Raw genomic sequence first — 16,838 nt, forward strand, 5'->3', positions numbered from 1 at the left:
AGCATTGCTCTGCAGGAGAGAGGGAGCATTACTCTGCAGGAGAGAGGGAGCATTACTCTGCAGGAGAGAGAGAGAATTACTCTGCAGGAGAGAGGGAGAATTACTCTGCAGGTGAGAGGGAGCATTACCCTGCAGGAGAGAGGGAGTATTACTCTGCAGGAGAGAGGGAGCATTATTCTGCAGGAGAGAGGGAGCATTACCCTGCAGGAGAGAGGGAGAATTACTCTGCAGGAGAGAGGGAGCATTACTCTGCAGCTCACTGTCCAATACCGTGATGTCGATGTTAAGTGATTGAAACAGGAAATTCTCCATTTTTCTGGGATAACAATGTTGAGGACAACATTCATCCAACTGATGTTTAGAAACAATCCTGAACAATAAATATGATTTAGAATGGTGAGTTTGTGACATACTTCAATGGTTTCTTACCACAGACACTTGCGTATACTGTGTTCAGTTCACCTTCAGGGGCTCTCGGCAAACTGTACAGAAAAAAGTCAGTGATTTATTACAGCAGAAATATCAGTGACCACCTCAATAAAACAATTAACACCGGGTCTGCATTGAGGAAAGAACATCGACTCCTGTTCCTTGTTCGTGTGTTTGTAACTGCAAAGAATATCTCTTACTCGTCACAATAAAACTCTACACGTTATCATTGGTTGGTTGGTTTGATATCAGCTCTTTGAGGTGACTTTGACAGGTTTGGATAAGACAAGGAACAGCTTTCCCCATTGGCGGACGGCACCAGGACTGGGAGACAGATTTAAGATATTAGGGAAGAGACGTACGGATGGTGGGGGGAGGGGGAGATGGCCGGGGTGGGGGGGGGAGCTGGGGGGGGTGAGGGGGAGATGGGGGGCAATGAGCTGGAACTTGCTGCCCACGAGGGTGGTGGAAGCAGAGACGATGATTGATTTCAAAAGGAAATTGAATGAGCACTTGAGGAAATTAAATTTCCGACCTCAGTGAATAAGTAAGTAGAATTCGACCAACTGAATTCCTCTGCAGAGTGCTAGCATAGTCACAACGGGCAGAATGGCCTCCATCTGTGTTGTAATTTGCCGATGGCACCACCGTAGTGGGTCGGATTTCAAACAATGATGAGACAGTGTATAAGAATGAGATAGAGAATCTGGTGAACTGGTGCGACGACAATAATCTCTCCCTCAATGTCAACAAAATGAAGGAGATTGTCATCGACTTCAGGAAGCGTCTTGGAGAACATGCCCCTGTCTACATCAATGGGAACGAAGTAGAAAGGGTCGAGAGCTTCAAGTTTTAAGGTGTACAGATCACCAAAGCCTGTCCTGATCCCCCCATGCCGACACTCTCGTTAAGAAAGCCCACCAACGACTCTACTTTCTCAGAAGACTAAGGAAATTTGGCATGTTAACTACGACCCACAACAACTTCTACAGATGCACCATAGAAAGCATTCTTTCTGGTTGTATCACAGCTTGGTATGGAGCCTGCTCTGCCCAAGACCGCAGGAAACTACAAAAGGTTGTGAATGTCGCCCAGTCCATCACGCAGACCAGCCTCCCATCCATTGACTCTGTCTATAATTCCCGCTGCCTCGGAAAGGCAGCCAGCATTATCAAGGACCCCACTCACCCCGGACATACTCTCTTCCACCTTCTTCCGTCAGGAAACAGATACCAAAGTTTGAGGTCACGTACCAACCGACTCAAGAACAGCTTCTTCCCGACTGCCATCAGACTTTTGAATGGACCTGCCTTGTATTAAGTTGATCTTTTCTCGACACCTTGCTATAACTGTAACATTATATTCTGCAGTCTCTCCTTCCTTCCCCATGTACGGTCTGCATTGTTTGTACAGCATGCCAGAAACAATACTTTTCACTGGAGACTAATATGAGGGATTCAACCAATTGTGACCAAGTTTCCTGAAAGATGAAGCAGAGTTTGATATTCACAGATAAGAGAGCAGCAATCTATGGCAGCTGAGTTAGTGCAGGAGTCAGTGATGTTCAGAGTTTATTTTCGGGATGGGGGCCAGGATTGTAAATTAATTGCTGCATCTTGTGCCGTCTCTGTTGCTGACAGTTACAATGAGCTGAGGGAACAGGACTCCAAGGCTGGTGTGTGTCTCTCAGGAGCCACCATCCTCGGCTGGCTTCACCGTCATGAGTGTCGGCTTGGTGAACTGGCTGGAAATGTAGCAATGTGGACATTCAGCTGCGTGGTTTGCTGGTCACTGACCCCCGCACCGAGGATTTGGGAACCCCTGGCAGGCCAGGAGAAAGTGCGGAGGGTCCAAGATGGGCCCGTGGCTGCCAAAAGTAATGCCTGAACTTTGACCAACTCTGTGATGGGGAAACTGGCAGAATTAATAAATCACAATAAGGTCACAGCATGATGACGAAGAGCGACATGTTAGGAACACAGGAATGATAGCGCGACCGGCACCATTGAACCATTTCTACCCGGTGAAGATAAACCTTTCCTGACAACTAATTTTCCTCCCACATTGTCCTATTTTTCTTCCTCGTGCATTTTCTATCTTCCCTGAATTATCAATTCCCTTTTGCAATGTCTTCATCAGCACTCGTGTCGCGGTGTTCTGCTGTGATAGCTGTCTCCCCAATCTCAGGCTGGGGTTTACGTTGTGATCAGGGCCGCGTGTCTTTGGTGTCCCTGCCAGTGGAAACTGTCTGTCTGCGTCCATCTGATTTCTCAGTGCGTCCCTTCCACCAACTCTTACAAAAGGGCTGTGGGGGGGGGGAGCACCCCGCCCCCTCCCTCCCCCCCTCCGTAAACTCCAGCCCACTCTTTATGCTTCTCTCTGTACCTGTGCAGGAAGGGAGAATCATTTCAATCAAAGCTTCCTCACCCTGACCCATTGGCTGATTGCATCCCTCCACATAACCTCAATGTGACATGATCATCACAACAGACAGGAAATTCAATTCCATTTACCTTTCTGGCTTTAACCTGCTTTGAAAACAGGCCCATTTTTTCACACACAGTATTGTGATGCTCAATATGCCGAGCAAGAGGGCGAATGCCAGGGTGCCGGTTATAATACCCGTGAGAGGCGTCAACTGGTTTTCAGGAAGTTCTGCAAAATATCAAGAATTTTTGTGAAGTTTAACATGAGTAAAATGAAGAAGAAGAATTGACTTCCTGTCCTTCATAAACGAGGTTAGCTGCACGATTGAGAGCGACAGAGAGGGGGGGGGGGCGTCCACCCGGGGATCAACCAATCCCCATTTAAGGGTCTTTTCCCGTCACTGCTGGGAACAATGTCAGGAATTGTAGTCGGGTCGGCTGCGGGAGCCACTGGGCTTTTCCTGGATATTTGTAACCAGCCCATCCCTGGCATCACCATCACTCACTCCCCCCACTATCACCATTCTGGGGGTTACCATTGACCACAATCTGAACTGGGCCAGCCATATCAGTGAGCTTTCTGCTTGAGCCGTAGAGAACCCCTCCTGAGTCAGACACAGCCCGAGTGAATGGGGTTCTGGGGAATTCAGTGCAGAGTGGAAACTCGGTGCACAGGGCCAAGACGTCCCCTTTTGCTTTCGAACTTTTTCACTCTTCAGAGAGTGGACTTACCCCACTGCAGCAGTAAAGGCTACAAGGGAGAGAGCTGATTGGTAAGTAGAGGGGAGGGCCGGGTAAGTATTGACTACTTTTATCACCTATAGCTTGTCCAGTACTATTTTATGGTCTATAGTTTGTAAGGGCTCCATTCCATAGTAACGAGGACCAGGAAAGAAGGGCTCCAGAATAATTGATATTATCTGATATTAAGCATCTTCCAAAGGTTTAATTTAAAGGCACGAGAGCTCAAAGCCGTGCTTTGCTCCTCTTGCTCCATGTGGGAAGCTGGGAACAGTTCCAGTGCCCGAGGTCAGCACGTGTGCGGGACGTGTCTCCAGCTGGAGCTCCTGGAAGCCCGGGTTTCTGAGCTGGAGCGGCGGCTGGGGACACTGTGTAGCATCCGCGAGTCGAAGAGCATCGTAGATAGCACGTATAGAGAGGTGGTCACACCGCAGGCTCAGAGCCCGCAGGTAGGAAGGGAATGGGCGACCACCAGGCAGAGTAAGAGAGTGAGGCAGGCAGTGCAGGAATCTCCTGTGGCCATGCCCCTGCAAAACAGATATACCGTTTTGGATACTGTTGAGGGGAATGGCCTCTCAGGGGAAAGCAGCAGCAGCCAAACTCGTGGCACCGCGGTTAGTTCTGCTGCAGAGGGGAGGAGTAACAAGTGTGCCAGTGCAATAGTTATCGGGGATTCACTTGTCAGGGGAATAGACAGGTGTTTCTGTGGCCGCAAACGAGACTGCAGGATGGTATGTTGCCTCCCTGGTGCTTGGGTCAAAGTCTCGGAGCGGGTACAGGACATTCTGGAGGGGGAGGGTGAACAGCCGGTGGTCGTGGTCACATCGGTACCACAGACATCGGTAAAAAAAGGGGATGAAGTCCTGAGAGCAGAATCCAGGGAGTTAGGAAGGAAGATGAGAACTCGGACCTCAAACGTAGTGATCTCAGAACGACTCCCAGCACCACCTGCTGGTCAGAGTAGAAATAGCAGGATGTATCGGATAAATACGGAGCGGAAGGGTTGTGGTGAGAGGGAGGGTTTCAGATTCCTGGGGCATTGGGACCGGTTCTGGGGGAGGTGGGACGGGTTACACCTGGGCAGGACCGGGACTGATTTCCTCGGGACAGATGTTGGGGAGGGTTTAAACTAAAATGGCAGCGGGATTGGAACCTATGCAAGGAGTCAGAGGAGGAGGAATCAAGAACGAGAACAACAGACAGAAAGAGGAATAAGAAAAGTTATAGGCAGAGAAATCAGTGTTCAGAATCATACAGGGCCACAGGGGCATGAGAACCTAAGGAGGGTGATAAGGGAAAGAGAAACGAGGGTGTAACAAAATAAAGAACAGTAAAATGGAAAACAGGAGTCAGGGTAATCAAGGGCCAGGGGAAATAGGGCCACAGAACAAAGAAAAGTTAGGGTGATCAAAAATGTCAAAGAGGCAAGTCTAAAGGCTTTGTATCTTAATGAGCGAAGCATTGGGAATAAGGTAGACAAACTGACGGAGCAAATCGAGGTAAATGGATATGATCTCATAGTCATTCCGGAGACATGGTCACAAGGAGATCAACACTGGGAACTTTATTTACAGGAATGTTTGACCTTTCGGTGATACAATAGTATTAGACAAACTAATGGGGCTAAAAACAGATAAATCCCCTCACCCGAATGGCTTTCATCCTAGGATCCGAAAAGAAGTAGCCACAGAGATAGTGGAGACATTGGTTGTAACTTTCCAAAAATGTTTACATTCTGGGGAAGTATCAGAGGATTGGGAATCTGCCAATGTGACACCTCGATTCAAAAAGGGAGGGAGGTACAAAGCAGGAACTATCGGCCAATTAGCCTGACGTTGATTGTTGGAGAAATGTTGAAATCAATTATTGAGGAAGTAATAGCAGCACATTTGTAAAATCATAATCTAATGGAGCAGAGTCAGCATGGCTTCAGGAAAGGGAATCGGCTCTGACTCATTCCTTAGAGCTTTTTGAGGAAGTCTCAATCAGAGTGGAGAGAATGGAATCAGTGGATGTTTTATATTCGAAATTCCAGAATGTACTTGACAAGATACCTCACAAAAGGTTAAGTTGTAAGACAAGAGTCCATGGTGCTGGAGGTGGTAGATTGACATGGAGAGAGAAATGAAATGAAATGAAAATCGCTTATTGTCACAAGTAAGCTTCAATGAAGTTCCTGTGAAAAACCCCTAGTCGCCACATTCCGGCGCCTGTTCGGGGAGGCTGGTACGGGAATATTGTATGGTACTGCTGGAATATATTTAGAGATTAATGAGCTTCATTTTGCAGAACCTGTCTTTCGCAGAATAAAGGTAAATCAAGTGCACATTAAGAAAGGTGGTTTACGAACGGTGAAGGTTTAACTGTGTGGGTAGCAGGGCTGACAGGGTCGAGGGTTTATTAACCTCTCTGTCAGGGCCAGTGGGGGGGGGGGGGGCTGTTCAGAGTCAGGGGCCTGTTGTACAACGGCCCCCACATTGTGTCAGTGAAATATTCTTCATTGTCAGTGATTGGGGGGCTCTGTCAATTGAGAACAAGACACTGTTGCAAACCTATCATCCACCTTCACGGTCTGAGCCACGATCAATTTGACTGGAGACGAAGTTGAATCCAAACTGAGGCTTTATTAGTATCAGATGTGTGGCCTCCCACAGCAGCTGGTGAAATGGCTGCGAGCTGGAGGCCCCGCATATTTATAACCCACCTCCTGGGCGGAGCTAGCATGCAGGGGCCACAGGTGAACCTGTAGTGCAGGTTCTACCTTACAACCTCTAATATCAGAACACAGTGGTTTACCACATTCACCCCCTGTTAAAATTGAGTCTGGCGGGGGTGGTGGATAACTATGTACAATTAGCAATTTGTAATATTTACAGAGCAGCAAAAACAAATGTCTCTGGCCATCCAGCGGGCCGGTCAGAGGTTCAGCCGGTCCGGTGCCTTGATGGTCCTTTGAGATCGACGAAGTGGTGACGGCGATGTTGGTGCTGTTGTGGTCGAAGTTGACTCCGGGTGTGTGCCAAAATCCTCTTCATCCACGGGGTGGGCAGGGAGAGGACGGACGGTCCTGGGGGGGTAGTGGGGGCGGCAGGGGAGGGGAAGGTGGTGCCGGGGGCGACGGGTGTGGTGAGGGGGTGGAACCTGCTGGTGCCAGGTTCCCGAGGGAGACGGTATCCTGGCGGCCGTCGGGGAACGCCACGTAGGCGTACTGCGGGTTTGCGTGGAGCAGGTGCACCCTTTCCACCAACGGATCCGCCTTGTGGAGCCGCACATGTTTACGGTTCCCGGAGCTGCGGGCCAAGTTGGGAGCGATAGCCCGGATGTGGACTTCCCGGGGAAGGCAAAAAGACGTGCATGGGGTGTACTGTTAGTGGCAGTGCAGAGTAATGAGCGAATGGAATGTAGTGCATCAGGGAGGACCTCTTGCCAGCGGGAGGCCGGGAGATTTCTGGACCCCAGGGCCAGCTGGATGGCCCTCCATACCGTCCCGTTCTCCCTCTCTACCTGTCCGTTTCCCCGGGGGTTGTAGCTCGTCATTCTGCTGGAGGCGATACCCCTGCTGAGCAGGAACTGACGCAACTCATCGCTCATGAATGAGGATCCCCTGTCACTGTGGATGTAGGCGGGGAAGCCGAACAGAGTGAAAATAGAATTAAGGGCTTTAGTGACGGTGGCAGACGTCATGTCGGGGATGGGATGGCGAAGGGAAACCGGGAGTATTCATCGATCACACTGAGGAAATACGTGTGTCGACCGGAGGAGGGGAGGGGGCCTTTGAAATCCACGCTGAGGCGTTCAAATGGGCGGGAGGCCTTCACCAGGTGCGCGCGGTCCGGCCGGTAGAAGTGCGGTTTGCACTCCGCACAGACCTGGCAGACCCTGGTGATCGTCCTTACTTCCTCGACGGAGTAGGGAAAATTTTGTGCCTTAATGAAATGGTACAACCGAGTGACCCCTGGGTGACAAAGGCTGTCGTGCAGGGTCCGGAGTCGGTCTACTTGTGCGCTGGCACATGTACCTCGGGGTAGGGCGTCTGGGGGCTCGTTGAGTTTACCGGGGCGATGCAAACTCTCGTAATTATAGGTAGAGAGCTTGATTCTCCACCGCAAGATTTTATCATTTTTGATCTTACCCCACTGTGTATTGTTGAACATGAAGGCTACCGACTGTTGGTCAGTGAGGAGAGTGAATCTCCTGACGGTCAGGTAATGCCTCCAATGTCGCACAGCCTCAACGATAGCCTGAGCCTCTTTTTCGTCGGGTGAGTGCCAAATTTCGGAGGCATGGAGGGTACGGGAAAATAATGCCACGGGCCTGCCTGCCTGATTGAGGGTAGCGGCAAGGGCGATATCCGATGCATCGCTTTCTACTTGGAAAGGAAGTGTTTCGTCTACAGCGTGCATTCCAGCTTTGGCAATATCAGCTCTGATCCGGGCGAAAGCCTGTTGGGCCTCGGCCGTCAGGGGGAAATGAGTGGACTGTATGAGTGGGCGGGCCTTGTCCGCATAGTTTGGGACCCACTGCGCGTAATACTAGAAGAACCCCAGGCAGCGTTTGAGGACCTTGGGACAGTGGGGGAGGGTAAGCTCCATGAGGGGGTGCATGTGGTCGGGATCGGACCCCAGAACTCCGTTCTGGACCACGTAGTCGAGGATGGCTAAGCGGTTTGTACGGAACTCACACTTCTCCTTGTTATACGTGAGGTTGAGGAGAGTGGCGGTGTGGAGAAATTTAGCGAGGTTGGCGTCGTGGTCCTGCTGATCATGGCCGCAGATGGTCACATTGTCTATGTACGGAAATGTGGCCCGCAACCGTACCGGTCGACCATTCGGTCCATCTCCCTTTGGAAGACCGAAACCCCATTGGTGACGCCGAAGGGGACCCTAAGGAAGTGATATAGCCGGCCGTCTGCCTCGAAAGCGGTGTATGGCCGGTCCGATTTACAGATGGGGAGCTGGTGGTAAGCGGATTTCAGGTCCACCGTTGAGAAGACCTGGTACTGTGCAATCTGGTTAACCATGTCAGATATGCGTGGGAGGGGGTACGCATTGAGCTGCGTGTACCTGTTGATGGTCTGGCTGTAGTCCACGACCATTCGGATTTTCTCCCCAGACTTAACCACTACCACTTGAGTTCTCTAGGGGCTGTTGCTGGCCTCGATGACTCCCTCCTGAAGCAACCGCTGGACCTCGGACCTGATAAAGGCCTTATCCCGGGTGCTGTACCGTCTACTCCTGGTTGCCACGGGTTTGTAATCTGGAGTTAGATTGGCAAAGAGGGAAGGAGGATTGACCTTTAGGGTCGCGAGGCCGCACACAGTGAGGGGTGGTAAGGGTCCGCCGAATTTAAGGGTCAGGCTCTGGAGGTTGCACTGGAAATCCAGGCCAAGGATAAGTGCAGCGCAGAGGTTAGGGAGGACGTAGAGGTGAAAACCGTGGAACTCTACGCCTTGGACTGTGAGCGTGACCGTGCAGTACACCCGGATCGCTACGCGATGGGATCCGGACGCTAGGGAGATATTTTGATTGGTAGGGTGTACCTTAAGGGAGCAGCGCCTTATCGTATATGGATGTACAAAGCTCTCGGTGCTCCCGGAGTCCAGTAGGCAGGAGGACACATGGCCGTTGACTTTCACGCTGGTGGATGCGTTGGTCAGATTATGTGATCGGGACTGGTCGATTGCCATGGAGGCGAGCCGTGGTTGATCGTCGGATAGTGAGGCGGCCGTTGAGTTGAGTTCCTGAAATGCCGTTGGTCTCCATGTGCTGCGGGGTGGACAAGATGGCGGCACCCAGAGATCGTGGGGATTACAAAATGGCGGCGCCCATAGGACGCACGTTGCGGGGGTGGAGAAAGATGGCGGCATCCATGAAATGCACGTGTTGTGTGGGGGAGAAGATGGCGGCGCCCATTGGTCGCACAGGGCCTGGGGAGGAGAGGAGGATGGCGGCGCCCATTGTCCGTGACCGGGGGAGGGGGTGGGGGCGACCGTGGCCACTGAGCGGGCCTGGCACACCGCAGCGAAGTGGCCCTTCTTCCCACAGGACTTACAAAGGGCAGCGCGGGCCGGGCAGCGTTGGCGGGGGTGTTTTTGCTGGCCGCAAAAATAGCACCGGGGCCCCCCGGAGATCACTGGCTGGCACGTAGTGCAGGCATATTGGGTGGGTAGCACCCCCGCTGGGGCCGATGCCTGTGGGGCCCATGAAGCGTAGGAGGAGTGGGCCGCGCGGTTGGGGGTGTAGGACTGGACATTGCGCAGGGCGACCGTCATGGAAAGCGCTAGTGTTTTAGTATCTGCGAGGTTGCTGTCCCTTCTAGGAGCCGCTGTCTGATAACATCAGAATCAATCCCAGTTACACAAGTGTCCCGCATAAGGAGATCTGAGTGCTCCTTAGCTGTAACGTCCTGGCAGTCACAGTCCCGAACTAGTGGGATCAGGGCCCTCCAGAAGTCCTCGATTGACTCACCAGGTAGTTGAGTACGCGTTGCGAGCGCGTGTCTGGCGAAGAGCGTGTTCGTCTTCTGCTCACAACTCTCTTTGAGTCGAATCATAGCGTCAGCGTAATTGGGCACATCCTGGATCAGCGGGAAGACTTTGGAGCTGAGTCTGGAGTACAAGATTTGAATCTTCTGAGCCTCTGGAACAGGGGTCGACGCCGCGTTGATACACGCTTCAAAACAAGCTCGCCAGTGCTGGAAGTCCTTTCTGGCGTCGCTTGAGTGTGGATCCAGCTGCAGGCGATCTGGTTTAATCCGGAGGTCCATCTTCTGAATCTGATACTAATAAATTGAAGCACGATCAATTTGACTGGAGACGAAGTTGAATCCAAACTGAGGCTTTATTAGTATCAGATGTGAGGCCTCCCACAGCAGCTGGCGAAATGGCTGTGAGCTGGAGGCCACGCATATTTATACCCCGCCTCCTGGGCGGAGCTAGCATGCAGGGGCCCAGGTGAACCTGTAGTGCAGGTTCTACCGTACAACCTCTAATATCAGAACAGTGGTTTACCACACAGTCACAGCCAATCGTCCATTGGAGGGTTTTGTTGTGGGCAGACTGAGAGGCGGAGGGCAGACTGGGAGGCGGTGGGCAGGGTGGGCAGGGGTTAGATGCGGGGGTACAGTTGGTGAGAGGGTAGAGTGGTCCCTAAAATATCACAGGTTTTACAGAAGGTTCAATGACAGGTTTTAAACAAGTGCAGAGGGAGGATGGGAGTGGAGGGGAGGGCGGAGGGTGCTTGGTGGGGGTGGGGCAGAGAACAATTGGGAATGTTTGGGGCAGACTGGGGGACAGGGGAGGTGAATGGACAACAGACCCATTCCCAGCACTGACTGTCGGAGGAAATGGGAGCAGTGAAGTTGATCTGAAATCACTGAGCTCAGCATGAGTTTGGAAAGCTGGAACATTCTGAAGCACACGATGAGATGCTTTTCCTCACGTTTACATTGAAACAGTGTGTGAGGCTGAGGGCAGAGGGCAGAGGGCAGAGTGCGAGAGGGAATTCAAATGCGAAGTGACGGGGTGTGGCGGGAATGAATGGAGGAAGTCGGGAAATCTGTCTCCCTGTCAGAATTGTCTGTCCAATGAGGAGGGGGCAACATTGACAAATATTGGTTTCAGCGTCAGTCTGAAGCCCTGAAAAGCTGGTGAAAAGTAGATGGTTCAATTTGTTTGAGATGTTTTAAGTCATCAATACAAAATATAAACACACAAACCTGCTTCCCGAATCCCAGCCTGTCCACCACTCACACCAATGGGGATCAATTAAAATCATGGAAACTGCACTTACTGGTTACATTCAGCTGTGATCCATTCCCACTGATATCTCCCCACACGGAGCAGTAATAGACGGCAGTGTCACTGGGCTGCACGTTGCTGATTGTCAGGATGAAGGTTTTATTGAACGTGTCTCGGGAAGGATGGAAACGCTCAGTGAAACCTAGACTCCGTCGTGTGTTGTTCTTTATATCATGTGTTAAAACCCTCTCCATATCTTTCCCTGGCAGCTCCCGGTTCCAGTGAACATCGGTGTGTGTCACTGCGGCGTTCCGCATGGTGCACTGTAACCATGCAGTCTGACCCTCTGTGACACGTTCCAGACTCGGAGACTGGATAAGGACTGGAGTATTCGCATCTAGAAAAAGATGTTGACAGTACAATAATAATAATAATCGCTTATTGTCACAACTTCGATGAAGTTACTGTGAAAATCCCCTAGTCACCACATTCCGGCACCTGTTCGGGGAGGCCGGTACGGGAATTGAACCCGCACTGCTGCCTTGTTCTGCATTAGAAGCCAGCTGTTTAGCCCACTGTGCTAAACCAGCCCCGATGTATGCGAACCAATCTGCAAGCTTCAAATTGTCCTGAATGTTTCCGTGGAAAGATCGTACAGCATAGATTACATCAGTAAAGGATTCCAATAATACATCAGCAGCATTGACATAATATCTTAGATTGAAGCATGGGATCATTTTCTAATGCTCTGCACCCTGACCTTTCCATTTGAGTTCAGCAGTGTGGGAATATTTCTATTATCTTCCCTCACACTAGAAATGGACTGTTGATTGAGATGAAATATATCTAAAAATACTTCAAGTTAGGTCATCATTCTCAGATAGAAAATGTGTTTGAAAAAAATGACCATTGATAAACAGAGAAATAAAAACACTGAACAACATGAGGCCATTCATTTCCTGTTGACTCCATTATGGATCACCCCACTATTATAGTCCTTTGCAAAACTGGACCCAATCTTGGACTGGATTGGATTGGATTGGATTTGTTTATTGTCACGTGTACCGAGGTACAGTGAAACGTATTGTTCTGCTTACAGTCCAGACATATCATTCCGTAAATGAAAAATACAAAGGCCATACATATATTTGGAATATATATAAATGATTTGGAGGAAAATGTAACTGGTCTGATTAGTAAGTTTGCAGACGACACAAAGGTTGGTGGAATTGCGGACAGCGATGAGGACCGGACCGTCAGAGGACACAGCAGGATATAGATTGGTTGGAGACTTGGGCGGAGAGATGGCAGATGGAGTTTAATCTGGACAAATGTGAGGTAATGCAGTTTGGAAGAACGAATACAGATGGGAAATATACAGTAAATGGCAGAATCCTTCAGAGTTTTGACAGGCTGAGAGATCTGGGTGTTCAGGTGGTTAGGTCACTGAAAGTGGCAACGCAGGTGCAGAAGGTAGTCAAGAAGGCATACGGCATGCTTGCCTTCATTGGCCATGGAATTGAGTTTAAAAATTGGCAAGCCGTGTTGCAGCTTTACAGAACCTTAGGTAGGCTGAACTTGGAATATGGTGTTCAATTCTGATCACCACACCTCCATAAGGATGTGGAGGCTTTGGAGAGGGCACAGAAAAGATTTACCAGGATGTTGCCGGGTATGGAGGGCATTAGCTACGAGGAGAGGTTGATTAAACTCAGTTTGTTCCCACTGGAACGGCCGAGGTTGTGGGACGAGCTGATAGAAGACGACAAGATTATGAGGGGCATAGACAGAGTGAATAGTCAGAAGCTTTTTCCCAGGATGGATGAGTCAATAACTAGGAGGCATAGGTTTAAGGTGCGAGGGGCAAGGTTTGAAGGAGATGTATGAGGTAGGTTTTTTACACAGAGGGTGGTGGGAGCCTGGAACTCGCTGTTGGGGGAGGTAGTGGAACAGATACGATAGCGACTTTTACGAGGCGTCTTGACAAATGCATGAATTGGATTGGAAGAGAGGGGTATGGTCCCGGAGCAATAGGGGGATTTAGAACAAAGAACAAAGAAAAGTACGGCACAGGAATAGGCCCTTCGGCCCTCCAAGTCTGTGCCGACCATGCTGCCCGTCTAAATTAAAAATCTAAAGATGATTGATGCAGGAAGGGCAGTGGATGTCGTCTACATAGGCTTCAGTAAGGCCTTTGACAAGGTCCCTCATGGCAGACTTGTACAAAAGGTGAAGTCACACGGGATCAGGGGTGAGCTGGCAAGATGGATACAGAACTGGCTAGGTCATAGAAGGCAGAGAGTAGCAATGGAAGAGTGCTTTTCTGATTGGAGGGCTGTGACTAGTGGTGTTCCGCAGGGATCAGTGCTGGAACCTTTGCTGTTCATAGTTTATATAAATGATTTGGAGGAAAATGTAACTGGTCTGATTAGTAAGTTTGCAGACGACACAAAGGTTGGTGGAATTGCGGACAGCGATGAGGACTGTCAGAGGATACGTCAGGATTTAGATCGTTTGGAGACTTGGGCGGAGAGATGGCAGATGGAGTTTAATCCGGCCAAATGTGAGGTAATGCATTTTGGAAGGTCTAATGCAGGTAGGGAATATACAGTGAATAGTAGAACCCTCAAGAGTATTGACAGTCAGAGAGATCTTGGTGGACAGGTCCACAGGTCACTGAAAGGGGCAACACAGGAGGAGAAGGTAGTCAAGAAGGCATACGGCATGCTTGCCTTCATTGGCCGAGGCATTGAGTATAAGAATTGACAAGTCATGTTTCAGCTGTATAGAACCTTAGTTAGGCCACACTTGGAGTATAGTGTCCAATTCTGGTTGCCACTCTACCAGAAGGATGTGGAGGCTTTAGAGAGGGTGCAGAAGAGATTTACCAGAATGTTGCCTGGTCTGGAGGGCATTAGCTATGAGGAGAGGTTGAATAAACTCGGTTTGTTCTCACCGGAATGACGGAGGTTGAGGGACGCCCTGATAGAGGTCTACAAAATTATGAGGGGCACAGACAGAGTGGATAGTCAGAGGCTTTTTCCCAGGGTAGAGGGGTTGATTACTCTGGGGCATAGGTTTAAGGTGCGAGGGGCAAGGTTTAGAGGAGATGTACGAGGCAAGTTTTTTACACAGAGGGTAGTGGGTGCCTGGAACTCGCTACCGGAGGAGGTGGTGGAAGCAGAGACGATAGTGATATTTAAGGGGCATCTTGACAAATACATGAATAGGATGGGAATAGAGGGATACGGACCCAGGAAGTGTAGAAGATTTTAGTTTAGACGGGCAGCATGGTTGGCACAGGCTTGGAGGGCCGAAGGGCCTGTTCCTGTGCTGTACTTTTCTTTGTTCTTTGTTCTTTGGTGTCAAAAACTGTTACTCTCCATCTCCATTGGTTGGGCTCATGCCCGGCACAAAGGAAGATGCTTGTGGTTGTTGGAGGTCAATCGTCTCAGTCCCAGGACATCACTGTAGGAATTCCTCAGGGCAGTGTCCTCGGCCCAACCATCTCCAGCTACTTCATCAATGACCTTCCTTCCATCGTAAGGTCAGAAGTGCGGAAGTTCACCAATAACTGCACAATGTTCAACACCATTCACAACTCCTCAGATACTGAAGCAGTTTGAGTCCCTGTGCATCAAGACCTGCACAACATTCAGGCTCGCTTCACAAGTGGAAAGCAACATTCATGATACTCAAGTGCCAGGCAATGGTCATCTCCAACCAAAGAGAATCTAACCATCATCCCTTGACAGTCAAGGACATTACCATCGCTGAATCCTTCAGTATCACCATCCTGGGGGTTACCCTTAACCAGAAACTGAACTGCATTAAATATAGAAACAGTGTGGCTACGAGAGCAGGTCAGAGGTGAGGAAACCTGCGGCAAGTAACTCACCTCCTGACTCTCCAAAGCCCGTCCACCATTCAGTCAGGTGAGAAATGCTCTCCACTTGCCTGAATGACTGCAGCTCCAACAACACAAAAGAAGCTCAACACCATCCAGGAGAAAACAGCCCACTTGATCGGCACCCCATCCACCTCCTTAAACATTCAGTCCCTCCACCATCAAAGCAAGTAACAGCTGTGTGTACCACCTACAAGTGTGATGAATGTAGGAATTTCTGATATATTGTATTATATGTACTTGGTGGGGTAAGGGTTATAAGCCTGGGATAGAATGTGTGACTGCTGTAAGCATGTTTCAAAATAAATCCTAGTCTGAAAGGCAACACAGGATTGGGAGCCAGCGCTCCCAATGATGAAATTATTGTAAAAAGCTTGGGCTAATGCAGTTTTGTTTGGACTAAGGCGATTCCCTGTGGAGTTAATTAGATTTCAGCTTGGTAAGATGATGTCATTACTGGGTGGACCTAGGGTATCTGACATTTTGCAGGGAATGCAGGGCAGTGGAGTTCTAACTGAAGCTGTGACCAGAAGTTAAGCAGTTTGTTCTCTGCAGTTCAGTTAAAAGCTCTGTCTGCATACAGAGAGCTGTGTGGCTGGAAGGGTGAACAAACCAGCTGAAACAGCTTCTAAGGCGATACAGCCAGAGTTTCTGCATGGGTCTGACAGGAGACAGATTGTTTCTTTAAAGCAGTGTCAAGAGATCTTTCTTCATCAAAGTAGATTAGCCAGGCATCCCTGTGGATAGCACAATTGCTTCATAGCTCCAGGGTCCCAAGTTCGATTCCCGGCTTGGGTCACTGTCTGTGCGGAGTCTGCACATCTGCACATCCTCCCCGTGTGTGCGTGGGTTTCCTCCGGGTGCTCCGGTTTCCTCCCACAGTCCAAAGATGTGCAGGTTAGGTGGATTGGCCATGATAAATTGCCCTTAGTGTCCAAAATTGCCCTTAGTGTTGGGTGGGGTTACTGGGTTATGGGGATCGGGTGGAGGTGTTGACCTTGGGTAGGGTGCTCTTTCCAAGAGCCGGTGCAGACTCGATGGGCCGAATGGCCTCCTTCTGCACTGTAAATTCTGTGATTGTCTGTGATCTCTGGAACATTTCGGAGGCCTATAGAAAACCTCTAACAGGGTGACCTCTCCTTTCCTGTTTCTAACCTCAGCCCATGCTACCTCAGTAGACGGGTCCTCACCAAACGTCCTTTCTGCCACCGTAATACTGTCCTTGACTAACAATGCCACCCCTCCCCCTCTTTTACCACCTTCCCTGAGCTTACTGAAATATCTAAAGCCTGGCACCTGCAACAACCATTCCTGTCCCTGCTCTATCCATGTCTCCGAAATGGCCACAACATCGAAGTCCCAGGTACCAACCCATGCCGCAAGTTCACCCACCTTATTCCGGATGCTCCTGGCATTGAAGAAGACACACTCTAAAGGCAGCAGGCATTTGGGATCACCACCATGTAGAGGAAAGGATTGCAAAGATGACTTTGGATCGGAGCGAAAGCAACAGGATAGTTGTTTTGGGGGACTTTAATTTCCAAATATTGACTGGAAACGCTATCGACTTTAGATGTGTCCGTTTTTGTCCAATGTG

General features: G+C 49.9%; 1 protein-coding gene across 1 annotated transcript in view; it reads right to left on the bottom strand.

Annotated features, from left to right (window-relative positions):
• Positions 1 to 388: 388 nt before the first annotated feature.
• LOC140424856 (uncharacterized) overlaps positions 389 to 16,838 on the bottom strand; it is a 108,503-nt gene continuing 92,053 nt past the window's right edge. The window contains exons 2-4 of the mRNA XM_072508417.1: positions 11,387 to 11,731; positions 2,943 to 3,084; positions 389 to 482 (exon numbers count right to left, since the gene is read on the bottom strand). Coding sequence (XP_072364518.1) covers positions 389 to 482; positions 2,943 to 3,084; positions 11,387 to 11,731 — 581 coding nt within the window. The remainder of the gene's footprint in view (positions 483 to 2,942; positions 3,085 to 11,386; positions 11,732 to 16,838) is intronic.

This window comes from Scyliorhinus torazame, chromosome 1 (genome assembly GCF_047496885.1).
Source record: "Scyliorhinus torazame isolate Kashiwa2021f chromosome 1, sScyTor2.1, whole genome shotgun sequence".
Classification (NCBI taxonomy): Eukaryota; Metazoa; Chordata; class Chondrichthyes; order Carcharhiniformes; family Scyliorhinidae; genus Scyliorhinus; species Scyliorhinus torazame.